Source organism: Lissotriton helveticus, chromosome 11 (assembly GCF_964261635.1).
Source record: "Lissotriton helveticus chromosome 11, aLisHel1.1, whole genome shotgun sequence".
NCBI lineage: Eukaryota > Metazoa > Chordata > Amphibia > Caudata > Salamandridae > Lissotriton > Lissotriton helveticus.
In genome coordinates this window covers 1,006,071,236-1,006,091,589 of record NC_136072.1, presented here as the reverse complement: position 1 = coordinate 1,006,091,589, position 20,354 = coordinate 1,006,071,236, and the positions used below count along the sequence as shown (strand labels likewise).

The 20,354-nt window shown below is 43.3% G+C and overlaps 1 protein-coding gene across 6 annotated transcripts in view; it reads right to left on the bottom strand.

Annotated features, from left to right (window-relative positions):
* Positions 1-1,127: 1,127 nt before the first annotated feature.
* Positions 1,128-20,354, bottom strand: part of ALKBH2 (alkB homolog 2, alpha-ketoglutarate dependent dioxygenase) — a 126,324-nt gene continuing 107,097 nt past the window's right edge. For all 6 annotated transcript variants that reach the window (XM_078667392.1, XM_078667390.1, XM_078667389.1 and 3 more), the window contains one exon: positions 1,128-1,995. In XM_078667392.1, the coding sequence (XP_078523518.1) occupies positions 1,692-1,995 (304 nt within the window). In that variant the 3' untranslated portion in view covers positions 1,128-1,691. The remainder of the gene's footprint in view (positions 1,996-20,354) is intronic.

The following is a 20,354-nucleotide window of genomic DNA, read 5'->3' as shown; positions in this document are numbered from 1 at the left end:
CGGTGGGCGTGGCCTCCGGGAAAGGGGCGTGGCCTCCGCGAGCGTCAGGGAATGGCGGCAAGAGTTGTAATGGTTCTACCGCGGCAGCGCTGAGATCCGCTGCGCAGCGTGGCCAGGAGCAAGCTGGTGCCCTGATGTGGTGCCAGGAGGGGGAGAGGGGTAAGTGAATAAAATACACACAATTGACTCTCAAATAGTTAAAATTATACAGGTCGCACTCCCGGCTTCCGCCTCAGGAGATCTATCATAAAATACACAAGGCGCTTGCATTCAGCGTCTTATATACAGGTACGGCGGTGGGCGTGGCCTTCGGGAAAGGGGCGTGGCCTCCACGAGCGTCAGGGAATGGCGGCAAGAGTTGTAATGGTTCTACCGCGGCAGCGCTGAGATCCGCTGCGCGGCGTGGCCAGGAGCAATCTGGTGCCCTGATGTGGTGCCAGGAGGGGGAGAGGGGTAAGTGAATAAAATACACACAAGTGACTCTCAAATAGTTAAAATTATACAGGTCGCACTCCCGGCTTCCGCCTCAGGAGATCTATCATAACCATTTCACACCAGTGTAGTAATTTATCTGGCTCCTCCCGTTTTTCACAACTGTCTCGCTGGCCAACAATCATCAACCACACTGTGTGCATAAAAACTGGCCCCTAACACAACCTGAAATGAAGCATTTGGTTGGTGCTCGAGGAGGTGGGCGCCCTATTCCAAAAATGGGATTACATCAGCTGCTGATAGCTTTGCAATACGTAAATGATGCAAGCAGTCTTCTGGAGGAGAAAAGAAACTTGCAACGGAAGGATATGGCTTCTTACTGCATGCTTTACGCTCCCTTTTCTTGAAGCCCACTGTAAAAGACTGCCTTCTGATGGCACGTTAGCCAAATTTGAAGAGGGAGTAAATAAATGTGTCTAAGGGGAGCAGATACATTACATCAAGAAACAGAGGACTGTTGAGAAGAGGTGTTTGGGAGCAGACCAAGAGGAGCACTTAAGCGGGCAGAGACCAAATCATCAAGACACACACAGAGGGAGCCGAGGAGGATCCTGGCATCAGGACACAAAGAACCACGAAGGGAGCTGAACCTTAAATATGACAAATATGGTTTACCTTATTAACCATTCAAAATACCGAAGAACTAAAACACAGCAAGTGTCTTTTAATGAGCTACATCACTTTACTTTTCCATCAAATTTATAACTGTCATTGTAAAAATTAGTCACATTGTTTTTACGTATTACTCACACACCAGTTTTTTCAGTTGTTGCGAATGCTCATATTTCCCGATTCAGACTGCCTTTCCTGATCGTTGTTTTATTCAGTCATTAGAACAACAATCGTCTAACTGTAATGAAGTATTACCAGTTAGAAAATCTTTTCAGCATTAGCAAATGTGCTATTTAAATCGTTACACGACTAATCATTATTTTAAAATGTGTTTTCAGCTAGGGCAGCTGGCGTAGAAGAGGACTTCATTTGAACTCGCTTAATTCGAGGAGCATAACATGGGATTCCGCAACCTATATGGTCCACGTAGTCCCCTACCTCTCAGAAGACTCCAGTGGTCTTATCTGTGAGGGACTAGACGAAATTGCATTTTAGGGGGCTTCACCCACTTTTGCGAGGTTTCATAGAATTTTGCATTATGCCACAGCTTGTAACCTACACACCAAAAGACAGGTTTCAACACACATTCACTTCACACAAATAATTTTGCGAAACGTCAGGTTAATTCTTGGTGCCAGTATCTTCTTTCGGGCGGGCAGGCTGTGGTACCAATGGACATTAGTGGGATAGTTCATCATCAGTAAGCTGCCATGTTCCAGCTGCAGTTTCACGGGCTCAATGTGCATGGTGGACTTTTTACCACGAGAAGCTCCATGCCGAAAGAAGAAGTCTCTGCAGGCACCAAGGGACACAGATGCAATGGGGCTCCGTGGTACCAACTCCTTCTCATCATCTCTATGTTCACCCATGTGATCATTTCCGTCCTTGTACCTTTAGATGGAAGGAAATGAACAAAGAACAACCTGTCAAGATGATGCACGCTAAAATATCCAGTAACAGCTGTGATTGTGACGAACATGTTTCGATTCTTCGGAAATGTGCCAATAATGTGTTTGAATAGGTAAAATATCTTAGATATTACTACTTTTTTCATTGATGTACATATGTTCAGTGTCTTTCTCCTATTCCTTGAATGTGTGTTGTCTCTTCCTAAATAGTATTTAAATTGTTTTTACCCAGAATTGACTTGGTGATCACACTGCAAATCCTTACTGTTTTTATGTTCTCAGAAAAATCATGATTTATCTATGTTCACGCAACCTTGTTTTTAATAATCTGAGAAGAGTAGGAAGGCTACACTTCCAGGCACTTGCATACCTCCTCTCAGACACATTTGTATCAATTCCGTGCACAAAACTAATTACTGGGCCACAGTAAGTTAAAAAATTTAAACTTTCACCGACAATGTGTTTCCTCACAGGCTCTGCTTTAGCCATAGCTGGATTTTTGCTTTGACGGTTTGCTCCTAGTAATACCAGTAAGTGCTACCTTGAGAAGGTGTAAGATCTTCTTGGAACAACTTACTGGTCTCATGAGACTCCAGTATCGTGTGTGATGGAATACACATAAATTGCCCTCCGATAAACAAATTCTGCTTTGAAAAGGATATCTACCACCAAATACAAGGAACTTGAATTTGTATGTCCATACTTTCAAATCTGATTGCATAAAAATATTACCCTAATCCTTTTGCCAGCAACAGAAGACAATGGCATCAATACTTTGGCGACATCCTGATGATAGGCAATGAAGAAAGTGACCCAAGCAACATGACTCATATTTACACTTTAAGAACACTATGATTGGATAGTAATTAGCTTTCCTTGACCGCTTAATAACAGTCACCAACAGGGCACTGACGAGACAGATGTTTAGAAAACCCACAAAGAGATATTCACATATAAGAATCAACAGTCAGCACTTAATGGCATTGTATTAGAACCTACAATAATAATAATACGTCTTCTAAAGCGCAATTCGGACAGCACTTAAGCAATGTGCTCTTAAACAGACATAATCAAATTTGGTGAGGAAGCAGAGACTTTGACAAGTAAACTTCGATAACGATTGTAAACAAATCCTTTGAAGAGCAGAAGAAAATGGCACATAATCACAGGTTATTAGGATGGATACCCTCCTTGTTATTTCCCCAATGATCATGTGTTTGAATAGGTAAAATATCTTATCTATTACTGCTTTTTTCATCTATGTACATATTTTCAGTGTCTTTCTCCAATTCCCTGAATGTCTCTGCTTCAACAGTATTTACTGAGAGGAGAGGGTCCCAGTGTATTTGAGGAAATGATTACATACACTTTATCAATGGAATTACTCAACAACAGATGATTTTATCCACACAATTTAATTCACAGTGGGATAAAGTATATTTGATATACATTATTTCAAAAACAATCAACTGTATTATCGTCATACAGTGCCCCGAGGAGGGAAAGGGAGCGTGATGGTGAGGAGATAGTGCAGTGGTGAGGTTAAGTGACAGTAAAATCAATCTTTAAAGCACTTGTTTATGCTATCACAAAAGTAGCAACAACTTGCATACCGCATAGTATTATTAATCAAAGAAAGGCAAACGACAAGGAGTACAGTGTATATACAATTTCTGGCGTGACGTTGCCACAGTAAAAACAAACAGTCGACGTTTCGACCCTCTAGTGGTTGCAGGATCGGTTAACCTTGCTGTGGGGTCTTCATCAGGACCATAGGGGAAGGGGCAAAGGACCTATTAAGGATATAAATTAAGTATTAGAGGGTACTAAATAAGCCTCAGATATATCACATAGGTAGAGACAGACTGGTTAGAGTCTAGGCGAGAGCTATGGTGACCAGAAATTATGACGTAGTATAAATACTCAAAGACTTATATACAATATATGCCCGATGTGGGGACACAGGGTCGGGATGGACGCCTGGGAGGAGAATGGGACTGGTAAGCATAGCCGGACTAGGGCCTGTGAACCATGCTGTCAAACAGGGAGCAGAATACAGTTAGGTACGCTGCCAAAACGGTCCTTAGGGGGAGCTCCCCCGGGAAAAACGCTAATGGCAAGAGCGTGCACAAATGGATGTAAGAACGAATGAGGGCGCGACCAAGAGAGTACGACACGAACCTCGCGGTAATCGCCGTAAGCTGGCGTGTACCTGTGGGTCCAATAACAGCACTAGAATCAACCTGGCGTACATACATTAAGGCCTACCATTGAACACAGTAACAGGATGTAATACAAATAACGACATTAAAAATGCCAAGCGGACACAAGAAGAGCTATGGATTATAGTCCGCGTGCCGTGATATACTGGACCGTAAAAACTCAGGGTAGTCAAAATGAGTGCTGACGTGTACCTGTGGGTAACACGTACACCCTTGAATCAATTCGGAGCTAACATGGGGGTTGCCCTGATTGGTATAGTAAAAGGATTCAATGTTGGCGCTGCAGAGCGGGCGCGTTGAGAACACTTACCAAAAGGTCCGCGTGTCGTAGAGGACAGGTCGGGCCGATGGTTCAATTAGACTCCAGTAGCGTGTTGCTGTATCTAAGGGGATTAACAAGCCACGAAATAAACTCAGTGGCACAACATGAGAATAAAATAGTAAAACATATGGCGGGGGCCGCGTGGCTTACCGAATATTCTCATAGGGATGAACGGTCAGATCAATCGACGGTTCATGACATCTGGCACTTTACGGGATCGAGATGAGTCTGGGCGGGATGGCAAAATAGGGATTAGTGAGTAAAACTACATGGGTTGGAAAATAGCAATGAATGAGGCGGCGGTACGAGATGCACTTACTCGGTCCGAGTGACTCGCAAAAATCCGAGCGCGGGTTGCGATGTTCACAGAGGCGCTTCCTGGTTAGAGCTGGGAGTCATGGTGATGAACCACGTGACTACCCGGTTGGGTAATGAAGCTAGCTAACAGACTGCGAGGTTAGGCAGTGGCATTAGGACAGGAGGGAATCGGAGGAAATACTAAAACTAGAATGACTATCCACGTGCGCCCGTATTGAGATAATACAATTATCATGGTATTATACAGTTGCCAATACATTTAAGAAAGCACAATAATGAAAAAATGAAAAAATGAAACTGAACAAGGAGCATGTAATAAGAGCGTACCTCGTCAAACATGAGGGTAAAAGCTCAACACCTCTTCAATATATTAAATGACCAGTATGTCTATGATAACTTGATGGAGTTAGACATAAAACCATGATTGTCAGAAATAATAGAGCGTACCTCTCGAGCATGAGGGTAAAGGCTCCACAGTTTAGTGCACAAGCAATCATACCATCCCACCCTGTGGAATGGTCATGTGCGGGGGCACCCTGGGAGTGGCAACATCCTGATAATGTGGTAGGGAGATCAAATGATTCAACAGTTAAGGTAGTATGGCCAGCTGAGAGAATGAGCTGTCAGATTCGTTGAGGCCGGTTTCAATTGAGTTGAAGAAATACATCCATTTGAGTTCTCGAATATTGAGAATATCCGAGATGTTTCCACCCCTTGGACCAAGTGTTGCTCTTTCTATGACTAACCAGCGCAGGCTTTCAGGAGAGTGATTGTTCAACTTGAAGTGTTCTACCAGTGGTGCGCCTTCAACATCGCAACGAATCCTGCTCATGTGCTGGAGTATCCGTGCTTTGATTTTTGCTGGGTCTGTCCAATATAAATCTTGTTGCATGGGCATACAATGGCATAGATGACGTTGTTGGAGTTGCAGTTACTGAAAGATTTGAGTCTGACAGTTAGATTTAGATGTACAAAATCCTTAGTCTGTATGGTTGAGTCGCAGGCCTTGCACCGGCCACACTTGGAATGACCAGTGACGGGTGGTAGATTCCATAAGGCATTGATCGTAGGCTGACATTCAGAAGGTAAGAAGGAGTTAACCACATGGTCCCTAATGCATTTGGCTTTCTTAAATGCGTGAAGTGGAGTCATGGGTTGTTTGATGTCATCTGATACCAAGTGCCAGTGTTTATTAATGATTTTCTTGATACTGTTGCTTTTGGTGTTAAAGGTCGTAACGCACACTATACGACTCTGCTCCAGATCAGTTCTATTTTTTGGCACCAGTAGTTCTTCTCGGGGATAAAACCATGCGCGTTTGCGGGCCTTTTTGACCAAACGTCTTGGATAACCACGGTTCAGCAAACGATCAGCGAGATCCTGTGATTCAGAGAAATAATCCTCTTTGGAGGAACAATTCCGGCGTATTCTGAGAAATTGCCCGAAGGGCAGGTTGTCTCGAAGGGCCCGAGGGTGATGGCTGTTGTAGGCCAGTAAAGAATTTCTCTCGGCCTGCTTGCGGAAAAGTTTGGTCTGGAGTCTTCCAGACTCATGGTATATGGTGACATCCAGGAAGTCTATAGAATTACTGTCTGATGTGATAGTAAATTTGACCTGTTGGGATTGATCATTGAGCCAAGTGAAGAAGTTATTAAGCTGATCTTGGCTGCCATTCCAGATTAGGAGAATGTCATCGATATACCTCATCCAGAGGCCGACATGGTCTCTGAATGGGTTGAGTTGACTGAAAACTGTGTCTTCTTCAAACGCTGCCATATACAGAATGGCTACGTCAGGGGCAAAGGGAGCCCCCATAGCCACTCCAGACGTTTGTAAGTAGAAATTGTTGTCGAATAAGAAGAAATTTTTGGTCATTGCGATCTTGAGCAGGGCTACAATGAATTCGGTTGGTACTTGGAATGGCGCCGGTCGTTTCTGAAGGCACCGAGTGATCACTGTTAATGCTTCATGCTGGGGGATGCACGTGTAAAGAGAGACAACGTCACAGGTAGCTAATATCTGGTTTGAAGGATCATAGGATATGCTTTCAGTAATGTTGATGGTGTGCATAGTATCTCTAAGGTAGGATGGGGTAGACTCCGCCAGAGGTTTAATGAAGAAGTCAATGTACTTACCAAGCGGTTCCAAAATAGACCCACACCCAGAGACGATGGGGCGTCCCGGTGGGTTAGTCATGCTTTTGTGGAGCTTGGGGAGGGTGTAGAGTGTTGCCAGCCGTGGGTGTTTGTTGTTAAGAAAGTGGAATTCATTCTCAGACAGGAATCCTAAATCTAATCCTTCCTGTGTTATTTGTAGGATCTCTGTAGCTATGGATCTGGTGGGATCGGATCTTAGAAGTTGGTAGCAATTGGTGTCCTGTAGTTGTCGCAGAATTTCAGATTTGTAAGCTGATTGATCCTGGATGACGATGGCACCCCCTTTGTCAGCAGGTTTGATCACGACTTGGGTATTATTGGCCAGTGATTGTAGGGCTGTCTTCTGGAGTTTGCTGATGTTATAACGAACAAACGTTTTGTCTGCTAGGACCTGTTGTACATCACGCCAGACCACTGCTTCGTAGGCTAAAATCTGATTAGACATGCTGCTGGCATATGGAACAAATGTCGATGGTGGTCGTAGGCCAGTAACAGATGCTTTCAGCTGGGTGTCCGAATTGCGGAAGAAATACCTTAATCGGATTTTCCTAAAGAATTTGTATAATTCAGTTCTTACCACGAAGTTATCCGGATTGTGAGTGGGGACGTATGATAGTCCCTTACTGAGTACTTGGATTTCAGTATCATTGAGTGGTAGACTGGATATGTTCACAACAGGACTTAGAGTTTCGACTGGTTCAGTTGGCATTACCATCGGTATGTCTTGTTCCGAGTCACCCTCTCGCCATGTAGTTCTGGTTGGAATTGAACTTGTTTGGAGGGTTGACCCCGTCCTCCATTCCAGTTGGATTGATTCTGTTGGGGGCCACGTTGATTCTGCCCACGGGGCCATGAGTTGCCTCTTCCTCGTGGAGGTCGCCAAGATCCGCGGCCTTGTCCTAAAAAAGGTTGGAATTGCTGGGGTGGATAGTTATAATCAAAATGTTGGTATTGATAGTTTTGGCCTGTTGAGTCCTGCTCCCCTTCAGAGCTGTAGGACGAGTCGGAGAATGTAGGGTAATTGCGTCTACCTCTGTAGTTGCCGCGGCCTCTGGAAGTGAAACGGCCTTGTGTGTCTTGTCGGTAATATTCGTCTTGTAGGTATGGATATGTCTTTTTTTTATCGTATAAACGAATATCACGTGCCAATTTCTCAAGTTTACGATTTTGGGTAGTTAGGTCGAAGTCCTTGAGGGTAGCTTGTAGATTTGTTAAAGTTTCCTTGGCGCTTGCAAAGTTGGTGTCAGCAGATATTTCGGCTTTTAATGCAGTGATTTCAGCGGTGAGTAGTATCACCTGATCTTTAGCCGTTTCAACACCAAGCACCATCCAGTGGCGCGAGCAATTATTGGATATATGGCTAAAACCCTCTCTGAATTTGGGGACTTCAATAAAGATAGCCGGCTCAATCTTAATTTGAAGTCCAACCGGGATTATGTTCTCTTTTAAGTACTTGGTAAGCAGGTGACCATGCCAGCGGGTGCGTACCAGTTTCTTCTCCAGGCGTTCAAGGCGGGAAATTTTGTCCTTTAATGAAAAGTCAATTGATGGAATATCTGATTGAAAGAAGATGTTGTCAGGGTTTTCCAGTAATTTGTCAATGTAGTCCTCGGAGTAGGACAAGAGCTCTCTTTCTACCATATTGTGATATTGCAAAATAATTAAACAAAATGGGGGAAGGGAACCTCGCAGACATGCGTCTGCACGAAGTAGTATATGAACAAGGGGGGTTGACCCATATAAGTCACTGGGACCTGGGTTAAATAGATACTGAGAGGAGAGGGTCCCAGTGTATTTGAGGAAATGATTACATACACTTTATCAATGGAATTACTCAACAACAGATGATTTTATCCACACAATTTAATTCACAGTGGGATAAAGTATATTTGATATACATTATTTCAAAAACAATCAACTGTATTATCGTCATACAGTGCCCCGAGGAGGGAAAGGGAGCGTGATGGTGAGGAGATAGTGCAGTGGTGAGGTTAAGTGACAGTAAAATCAATCTTTAAAGCACTTGTTTATGCTATCACAAAAGTAGCAACAACTTGCATACCGCATAGTATTATTAATCAAAGAAAGGCAAACGACAAGGAGTACAGTGTATATACAATTTCTGGCGTGACGTTGCCACAGTAAAAACAAACAGTCGACGTTTCGACCCTCTAGTGGTTGCAGGATCGGTTAACCTTGCTGTGGGGTCTTCATCAGGACCATAGGGGAAGGGGCAAAGGACCTATTAAGGATATAAATTAAGTATTAGAGGGTACTAAATAAGCCTCAGATATATCACATAGGTAGAGACAGACTGGTTAGAGTCTAGGCGAGAGCTATGGTGACCAGAAATTATGACGTAGTATAAATACTCAAAGACTTATATACAATATATGCCCGATGTGGGGACACAGGGTCGGGATGGACGCCTGGGAGGAGAATGGGACTGGTAAGCATAGCCGGACTAGGGCCTGTGAACCATGCTGTCAAACAGGGAGCAGAATACAGTTAGGTACGCTGCCAAAACGGTCCTTAGGGGGAGCTCCCCCGGGAAAAACGCTAATGGCAAGAGCGTGCACAAATGGATGTAAGAACGAATGAGGGCGCGACCAAGAGAGTACGACACGAACCTCGCGGTAATCGCCGTAAGCTGGCGTGTACCTGTGGGTCCAATAACAGCACTAGAATCAACCTGGCGTACATACATTAAGGCCTACCATTGAACACAGTAACAGGATGTAATACAAATAACGACATTAAAAATGCCAAGCGGACACAAGAAGAGCTATGGATTATAGTCCGCGTGCCGTGATATACTGGACCGTAAAAACTCAGGGTAGTCAAAATGAGTGCTGACGTGTACCTGTGGGTAACACGTACACCCTTGAATCAATTCGGAGCTAACATGGGGGTTGCTCTGATTGGTATAGTAAAAGGATTCAATGTTGGCGCTGCAGAGCGGGCGCGTTGAGAACACTTACCAAAAGGTCCGCGTGTCGTAGAGGACAGGTCGGGCCGATGGTTCAATTAGACTCCAGTAGCGTGTTGCTGTATCTAAGGGGATTAACAAGCCACGAAATAAACTCAGTGGCACAACATGAGAATAAAATAGTAAAACATATGGCGGGGGCCGCGTGGCTTACCGAATATTCTCATAGGGATGAACGGTCAGATCAATCGACGGTTCATGACATCTGGCACTTTACGGGATCGAGATGAGTCTGGGCGGGATGGCAAAATAGGGATTAGTGAGTAAAACTACATGGGTTGGAAAATAGCAATGAATGAGGCGGCGGTACGAGATGCACTTACTCGGTCCGAGTGACTCGCAAAAATCCGAGCGCGGGTTGCGATGTTCACAGAGGCGCTTCCTGGTTAGAGCTGGGAGTCATGGTGATGAACCACGTGACTACCCGGTTGGGTAATGAAGCTAGCTAACAGACTGCGAGGTCAGGCAGTGGCATTAGGACAGGAGGGAATCGGAGGAAATACTAAAACTAGAATGACTATCCACGTGCGCCCGTATTGAGATAATACAATTATCATGGTATTATACAGTTGCCAATACATTTAAGAAAGCACAATAATGAAAAAATGAAAAAATGAAACTGAACAAGGAGCATGTAATAAGAGCGTACCTCGTCAAACATGAGGGTAAAAGCTCAACACCTCTTCAATATATTAAATGACCAGTATGTCTATGATAACTTGATGGAGTTAGACATAAAACCATGATTGTCAGAAATAATAGAGCGTACCTCTCGAGCATGAGGGTAAAGGCTCCACAGTTTAGTGCACAAGCAATCATACCATCCCACCCTGTGGAATGGTCATGTGCGGGGGCACCCTGGGAGTGGCAACATCCTGATAATGTGGTAGGGAGATCAAATGATTCAACAGTTAAGGTAGTATGGCCAGCTGAGAGAATGAGCTGTCAGATTCGTTGAGGCCGGTTTCAATTGAGTTGAAGAAATACATCCATTTGAGTTCTCGAATATTGAGAATATCCGAGATGTTTCCACCCCTTGGACCAAGTGTTGCTCTTTCTATGACTAACCAGCGCAGGCTTTCAGGAGAATTGAATTGAATTGTGAATTAAATTGTGTGGATAAAATCATCTGTTGTTGAGTAATTCCATTGATAAAGTGTATGTAATCATTTCCTCAAATACACTGGGACCCTCTCCTCTCAGTATCTATTTAACCCAGGTCCCAGTGACTTATATGGGTCAACCCCCCTTGTTCATATACTACTTCGTGCAGACGCATGTCTGCGAGGTTCCCTTCCCCCATTTTGTTTAATTATTTTGCAATATCACAATATGGTAGAAAGAGAGCTCTTGTCCTACTCCGAGGACTACATTGACAAATTACTGGAAAACCCTGACAACATCTTCTTTCAATCAGATATTCCATCAATTGACTTTTCATTAAAGGACAAAATTTCCCGCCTTGAACGCCTGGAGAAGAAACTGGTACGCACCCGCTGGCATGGTCACCTGCTTACCAAGTACTTAAAAGAGAACATAATCCCGGTTGGACTTCAAATTAAGATTGAGCCGGCTATCTTTATTGAAGTCCCCAAATTCAGAGAGGGTTTTAGCCATATATCCAATAATTGCTCGCGCCACTGGATGGTGCTTGGTGTTGAAACGGCTAAAGATCAGGTGATACTACTCACCGCTGAAATCACTGCATTAAAAGCCGAAATATCTGCTGACACCAACTTTGCAAGCGCCAAGGAAACTTTAACAAATCTACAAGCTACCCTCAAGGACTTCGACCTAACTACCCAAAATCGTAAACTTGAGAAATTGGCACGTGATATTCGTTTATACGATAAAAAAAAGACATATCCATACCTACAAGACCAATATTACCGACAAGACACACAAGGCCGTTTCACTTCCAGAGGCCGCGGCAACTACAGAGGTAGACGCAATTACCCTACATTCTCCGACTCGTCCTACAGCTCTGAAGGGGAGCAGGACTCAACAGGCCAAAACTATCAATACCAACATTTTGATTATAACTATCCACCCCAGCAATTCCAACCTTTTTTAGGACAAGGCCGCGGATCTTGGCGACCTCCACGAGGAAGAGGCAACTCATGGCCCCGTGGGCAGAATCAACGTGGCCCCCAACAGAATCAATCCAACTGGAATGGAGGACGGGGTCAACCCTCCAAACAAGTTCAATTCCAACCAGAACTACATGGCGAGAGGGTGACTCGGAACAAGACATACCGATGGTAATGCCAACTGAACCAGTCGAAACTCTAAGTCCTGTTGTGAACATATCCAGTCTACCACTCAATGATACTGAAATCCAAGTACTCAGTAAGGGACTATCATACGTCCCCACTCACAATCCGGATAACTTCGTGGTAAGAACTGAATTATACAAATTCTTTAGGAAAATCCGATTAAGGTATTTCTTCCGCAATTCGGACACCCAGCTGAAAGCATCTGTTACTGGCCTACGACCACCATCGACATTTGTTCCATATGCCAGCAGCATGTCTAATCAGATTTTAGCCTACGAAGCAGTGGTCTGGCGTGATGTACAACAGGTCCTAGCAGACAAAACGTTTGTTCGTTATAACATCAGCAAACTCCAGAAGACAGCCCTACAATCACTGGCCAATAATACCCAAGTCGTGATCAAACCTGCTGACAAAGGGGGTGCCATCGTCATCCAGGATCAATCAGCTTACAAATCTGAAATTCTGCGACAACTACAGGACACCAATTGCTACCAACTTCTAAGATCCGATCCCACCAGATCCATAGCTACAGAGATCCTACAAATAACACAGGAAGGATTAGATTTAGGATTCCTGTCTGAGAATGAATTCCACTTTCTTAACAACAAACACCCACGGCTGGCAACACTCTACACCCTCCCCAAGCTCCACAAAAGCATGACTAACCCACCGGGACGCCCCATCGTCTCTGGGTGTGGGTCTATTTTGGAACCGCTTGGTAAGTACATTGACTTCTTCATTAAACCTCTGGCGGAGTCTACCCCATCCTACCTTAGAGATACTATGCACACCATCAACATTACTGAAAGCATATCCTATGATCCTTCAAACCAGATATTAGCTACCTGTGACGTTGTCTCTCTTTACACGTGCATCCCCCAGCATGAAGCATTAACAGTGATCACTCGGTGCCTTCAGAAACGACCGGCGCCATTCCAAGTACCAACCGAATTCATTGTAGCCCTGCTCAAGATCGCAATGACCAAAAATTTCTTCTTATTCGACAACAATTTCTACTTACAAACGTCTGGAGTGGCTATGGGGGCTCCCTTTGCCCCTGACGTAGCCATTCTGTATATGGCAGCGTTTGAAGAAGACACAGTTTTCAGTCAACTCAACCCATTCAGAGACCATGTCGGCCTCTGGATGAGGTATATCGATGACATTCTCCTAATCTGGAATGGCAGCCAAGATCAGCTTAATAACTTCTTCACTTGGCTCAATGATCAATCCCAACAGGTCAAATTTACTATCACATCAGACAGTAATTCTATAGACTTCCTGGATGTCACCATATACCATGAGTCTGGAAGACTCCAGACCAAACTTTTCCGCAAGCAGGCCGAGAGAAATTCTTTACTGGCCTACAACAGCCATCACCCTCGGGCCCTTCGAGACAACCTGCCCTTCGGGCAATTTCTCAGAATACGCCGGAATTGTTCCTCCAAAGAGGATTATTTCTCTGAATCACAGGATCTCGCTGATCGTTTGCTGAACCGTGGTTATCCAAGACGTTTGGTCAAAAAGGCCCGCAAACGCGCATGGTTTTATCCCCGAGAAGAACTACTGGTGCCAAAAAATAGAACTGATCTGGAGCAGAGTCGTATAGTGTGCGTTACGACCTTTAACACCAAAAGCAACAGTATCAAGAAAATCATTAATAAACACTGGCACTTGGTATCAGATGACATCAAACAACCCATGACTCCACTTCACGCATTTAAGAAAGCCAAATGCATTAGGGACCATGTGGTTAACTCCTTCTTACCTTCTGAATGTCAGCCTACGATCAATGCCTTATGGAATCTACCACCCGTCACTGGTCATTCCAAGTGTGGCCGGTGCAAGGCCTGCGACTCAACCATACAGACTAAGGATTTTGTACATCTAAATCTAACTGTCAGACTCAAATCTTTCAGTAACTGCAACTCCAACAACGTCATCTATGCCATTGTATGCCCATGCAACAAGATTTATATTGGACAGACCCAGCAAAAAATCAAAGCACGGATACTCCAGCACATGAGCAGGATTCGTTGCGATGTTGAAGGCGCACCACTGGTAGAACACTTCAAGTTGAACAATCACTCTCCTGAAAGCCTGCGCTGGTTAGTCATAGAAAGAGCAACACTTGGTCCAAGGGGTGGAAACATCTCGGATATTCTCAATATTCGAGAACTCAAATGGATGTATTTCTTCAACTCAATTGAAACCGGCCTCAACGAATCTGACAGCTCATTCTCTCAGCTGGCCATACTACCTTAACTGTTGAATCATTTGATCTCCCTACCACATTATCAGGATGTTGCCACTCCCAGGGTGCCCCCGCACATGACCATTCCACAGGGTGGGATGGTATGATTGCTTATGCACTAAACTGTGGAGCCTTTACCCTCATGCTCGAGAGGTACGCTCTATTATTTCTGACAATCATGGTTTTATGTCTAACTCCATCAAGTTATCATAGACATACTGGTCATTTAATATATTGAAGAGGTGTTGAGCTTTTACCCTCATGTTTGACGAGGTACGCTCTTATTACATGCTCCTTGTTCAGTTTCATTTTTTCATTTTTTCATTATTGTGCTTTCTTAAATGTATTGGCAACTGTATAATACCATGATAATTGTATTATCTCAATACGGGCGCACGTGGATAGTCATTCTAGTTTTAGTATTTCCTCCGATTCCCTCCTGTCCTAATGCCACTGCCTGACCTCGCAGTCTGTTAGCTAGCTTCATTACCCAACCGGGTAGTCACGTGGTTCATCACCATGACTCCCAGCTCTAACCAGGAAGCGCCTCTGTGAACATCGCAACCCGCGCTCGGATTTTTGCGAGTCACTCGGACCGAGTAAGTGCATCTCGTACCGCCGCCTCATTCATTGCTATTTTCCAACCCATGTAGTTTTACTCACTAATCCCTATTTTGCCATCCCGCCCAGACTCATCTCGATCCCGTAAAGTGCCAGATGTCATGAACCGTCGATTGATCTGACCGTTCATCCCTATGAGAATATTCGGTAAGCCACGCGGCCCCCGCCATATGTTTTACTATTTTATTCTCATGTTGTGCCACTGAGTTTATTTCGTGGCTTGTTAATCCCCTTAGATACAGCAACACGCTACTGGAGTCTAATTGAACCATCGGCCCGACCTGTCCTCTACGACACGCGGACCTTTTGGTAAGTGTTCTCAACGCGCCCGCTCTGCAGCGCCAACATTGAATCCTTTTACTATACCAATCAGAGCAACCCCCATGTTAGCTCCGAATTGATTCAAGGGTGTACGTGTTACCCACAGGTACACGTCAGCACTCATTTTGACTACCCTGAGTTTTTACGGTCCAGTATATCACGGCACGCGGACTATAATCCATAGCTCTTCTTGTGTCCGCTTGGCATTTTTAATGTCGTTATTTGTATTACATCCTGTTACTGTGTTCAATGGTAGGCCTTAATGTATGTACGCCAGGTTGATTCTAGTGCTGTTATTGGACCCACAGGTACACGCCAGCTTACGGCGATTACCGCGAGGTTCGTGTCGTACTCTCTTGGTCGCGCCCTCATTCGTTCTTACATCCATTTGTGCACGCTCTTGCCATTAGCGTTTTTCCCGGGGGAGCTCCCCCTAAGGACCGTTTTGGCAGCGTACCTAACTGTATTCTGCTCCCTGTTTGACAGCATGGTTCACAGGCCCTAGTCCGGCTATGCTTACCAGTCCCATTCTCCTCCCAGGCGTCCATCCCGACCCTGTGTCCCCACATCGGGCATATATTGTATATAAGTCTTTGAGTATTTATACTACGTCATAATTTCTGGTCACCATAGCTCTCGCCTAGACTCTAACCAGTCTGTCTCTACCTATGTGATATATCTGAGGCTTATTTAGTACCCTCTAATACTTAATTTATATCCTTAATAGGTCCTTTGCCCCTTCCCCTATGGTCCTGATGAAGACCCCACAGCAAGGTTAACCGATCCTGCAACCACTAGAGGGTCGAAACGTCGACTGTTTGTTTTTACTGTGGCAACGTCACGCCAGAAATTGTATATACACTGTACTCCTTGTCGTTTGCCTTTCTTTGATTAATAATACTATGCGGTATGCAAGTTGTTGCTACTTTTGTGATAGCATAAACAAGTGCTTTAAAGATTGATTTTACTGTCACTTAACCTCACCACTGCACTATCTCCTCACCATCACGCTCCCTTTCCCTCCTCGGGGCACTGTATGACGATAATACAGTTGATTGTTTTTGAAATAATGTATATCAAATATACTTTATCCCACTGTGAATTAAATTGTGTGGATAAAATCATCTGTTGTTGAGTAATTCCATTGATAAAGTGTAAGTAATCATTTCCTCAAATACACTGGGACCCTCTCCTCTCAGTATCTATTTAACCCAGGTCCCAGTGACTTATATGGGTCAACCCCCCTTGTTCATATACTACTCAACAGTATTTAAGTTATTTTTCCCCAGAATTCACTTTTTGATCACACACCTGCTTATTTCTCAACTTGGTTTCGATTCCCTTGATTACAATCTCTTTATTCACCATTACAGGCTACCCTTGGCAGTACCCGAAATATTTACTAAATTTAAATGAATATCAAGCAATTAAATTTTATTAAAGGGTAAAAACGCAATAATGAATGTTGGGATTGAAGGACTCATCCACAAAGCTTTTCATATCGATGAATCAAATATACACACATACTAAGTGGAATCTTTGCTTGTAAATTCCTAATTATGAACCACAAAATCAAGATCTTTGGGATTTCACCAATAGAGCCATTTGTTACAATTGGAGATTTTCTACCAAATACTCTTAAACACCATTTTAGTCAAGTAACACCTACATGTGTTTTGTGGAGACTCTTGCTTCATAATGTGGTAAGCAACCACAGAGTTTCAACTGTGAGAGTTTTTATAAAATATTTGCTATAATATCTTTTCCCTAATTTTCTGAACTGCTGGACGGTAATCTGTCAGAACAGCTATGAAGAAACACCCAGTTAAAGGCCATCATGACAGATAAAAACATGGGTAAAAACCCTTTGCACTTAACACCAAGGCCAAAAACATGCTTTTAATGGTGAACCATTAACAATGCAAAATGGCTCAATTATCTGTGCGAGATGATGGAACCAATACATGGGTTTGAAAGAAGCATCTTAATGGTGCTTACTTCAGTAAAGTCAGTATTAATTTACAAAGCAGGAGGATGGTAGGAATGGGAAACGTGGTGTGTGGTCTTTTCCTAGAAAGAGGTTTGGGGGCAGGTTGCCCCCTTCTCAGTAGTGCAGAAGTGGAATGCCACTATGCAAATCTTATTGCACTTAATTTTTTTTTAATGTGTACTTGTAATGTTTACCCCCATCTGTTATACCTTCAATATTACAGTAACCCCCCCTTTCTACTTATACCATATTTAATGTTCTCAAATGTCATTTTACTAACCTTTTAACAATGGCTGTTTATGTGTTTCGGTTGGTTAGAGGTTTTTGATTCTTGTTTATCTTAATCAACAAGCTTTCTAGGTAGCTATTTTCTACCCTGTCTTTTATTGGACTTTCAAAGCTGCTTTTCACTGATATATTCAGGATACCTTCTAATATAGTTAGGAGCACATTTGCTCTTAATTGAGGGAACCACAAAAAAAATAAACTAAGAAAAAGTAGAATACTTTAAAAAGTAATTTAGCTTACAACAGTGTTATTCAAACACTACTTATTACACTTTTGTTTTCCCATACATTGATAAGACATTGATTCCACTTCAATGAATCAGGTGTAAGTGCTGTAAAATGTCTTGAATAGTAAATCAATATTTTCCACAGAGACGACAGCATTTTCGTGCAAAATAATTTTCCATGAAACTAAATGCAGATTTGGAAAAGATAGCGGTTCAATAGTAGACAGATGAAGTGAGCCAGAGAGGCGCTTCGTGACTTGTTCTAGCACCACTCCCGGCGTCCTGTGAAGAAGCTAAATGATGAAGATTGCAACTATTTACATCAGAGAAGATTCAGAACTCTTTTGAAAACCACGAAATCAATTTAAATATTGAATATGACTAACAGTAGAAATTCGATGCGAGTTACCTGTTTTTGTTTTGGTAGGCTGTTAGCTAGAAGAACACCAATATGAGCAGCACTTGCAGTGCTCAGCTGAGATGCGAAACCAGGTTGATGCTCTGCATCGGAAAAGTGACTATACAAACTGAACCAACACTCATACTTCCCCGCACTACCCAAGAAGCATCCCCTCTTGCCTCTACAGAGTCTGGGGAAAGGAGTGGACTCAGCACATAGCGTGGGCACTCTGCCTTGAGGAATCTTCAACCAAGGATCCTGGTATGTATATTCCACCAGAGTAGGTACCTACACAACCAGAGTGGCTAAGTAGCATGCGCTCAGTTTACAATCCTGTAGATTAATCATATGCTATCTTGCCTACAGGATATAGAACTACTGGTAAACATATGTATCCAGCCATTGTAACTAGTTCATCCAATTTGCCTAGCACAGACATCTAGGTTCCCAGCTAAGGGATCGCGACTGAACAAAGCAGAGTATCGCTCTTAGCTCTCAAGACATTCTGATGTTTACCCACTTCAGAACATACAAATATCCGAGCGCAAACACAGGCAATAGCGCTCAACCTAACACTAGTGAACAGAACTGGTCACAAAAAGCCATGTCACAAATCTTTTTTTCACCCTGTCAAATGTTTTGGATTGGAGCTCAGTAGCGGATTTGCTCTATCCAGAAGATGTAGTGAATCATGTGAACTGTGCACTCTTGTGGGAAGAATTATTGAATAAACATAGCCGTTTGGCCAGACATGTCCAAGCTTCAGCCTGATTAGGAAGCGAGAATGTGAGGAACAGTGATGGAGAGAAAAGAGAAAAGGCAGCTCTACAATGGGATCACACTGTTCACTGTTTTACCCTCACAGCAGAGACAAGTGGGTGCTGCCCAAAAAAACATTGGGAGCTTCTCTCTAAAACTTGACCACCATCTGTGGTCAACATCTAATGGAGTCATCACCGACTTCTATACATAACTTGATATGCACCAATCGAGAAGAGTACAAAAAGAAATTTCTTTACCTATGGCTAATACTAACATTTACGCTTTGGTATGGAAGCTATCTAAACAATGTCACTCTTTGGCTCACAAAAGGTTGAAGAACATGGAAGCAAACACTACAGCACATCTCCAAGCAGCATAAACACGCACAGCAGAAAATCTCAGGAAGGGCTGGACATGCTGGAAGACATGGAAAATCGCATGTGCCATAATAATCTATGGATGCTGGGTATTGAAGAAAGAGGCTGAATCTGATAATCCTTGAGGATTTATTGTCCAACTTTTCCAGAATGTCTTCCCAGACCTAGAATGGGACCTAGGTTGCCAAGTTCAACAAACTTATCACTTTCCCTTTCAGAAACAAAAAAGCAAGCAACATCTATTCACCCACGAGCCATCCCCATATACATTGGTAACTTGATTTTCCAACAATTACTAAATCAGGCAGATCGCCCATCTAACCCAGCGAAAGACAGCACAGATACCTTGTTCATTCGCTCTGATTTATGCCATCATACTATTCAGCGTCACTGGGAATTCAGCCGCATTGCCAGATGTTGCCAAGCTTTCAATCCATTACCACATCATTTATTTGTATTATTTTTACAACACCTAGATCAATTTACAATTGTACAGCAAACAGAGTCTTTTGTCCATCAGATGAACATGCAAAGTCTCTGCTCAAGACTTTCAATAACAAAATCCTCTCTGATAATGACTGATCCAAGATGCTTTTGTTAATTATGTTTATATTTATTGTAACTAGCTTTATCTCTCTTCTTTCCTTTTTCCTTTATTTTTCCTAATTGGGGGGAGGAGGTATTTATTCATATTCTCTCCTTGAGGTCCCAGCCTCACTGCTGTACATATTCCTCCGTAATGGGGTAAGTGATGGTAGATTTGGAGGCGCACTCTGTTTTTTTGAAAACCTTTGATCTGCCGGGTACAAGGGCTGTCTTT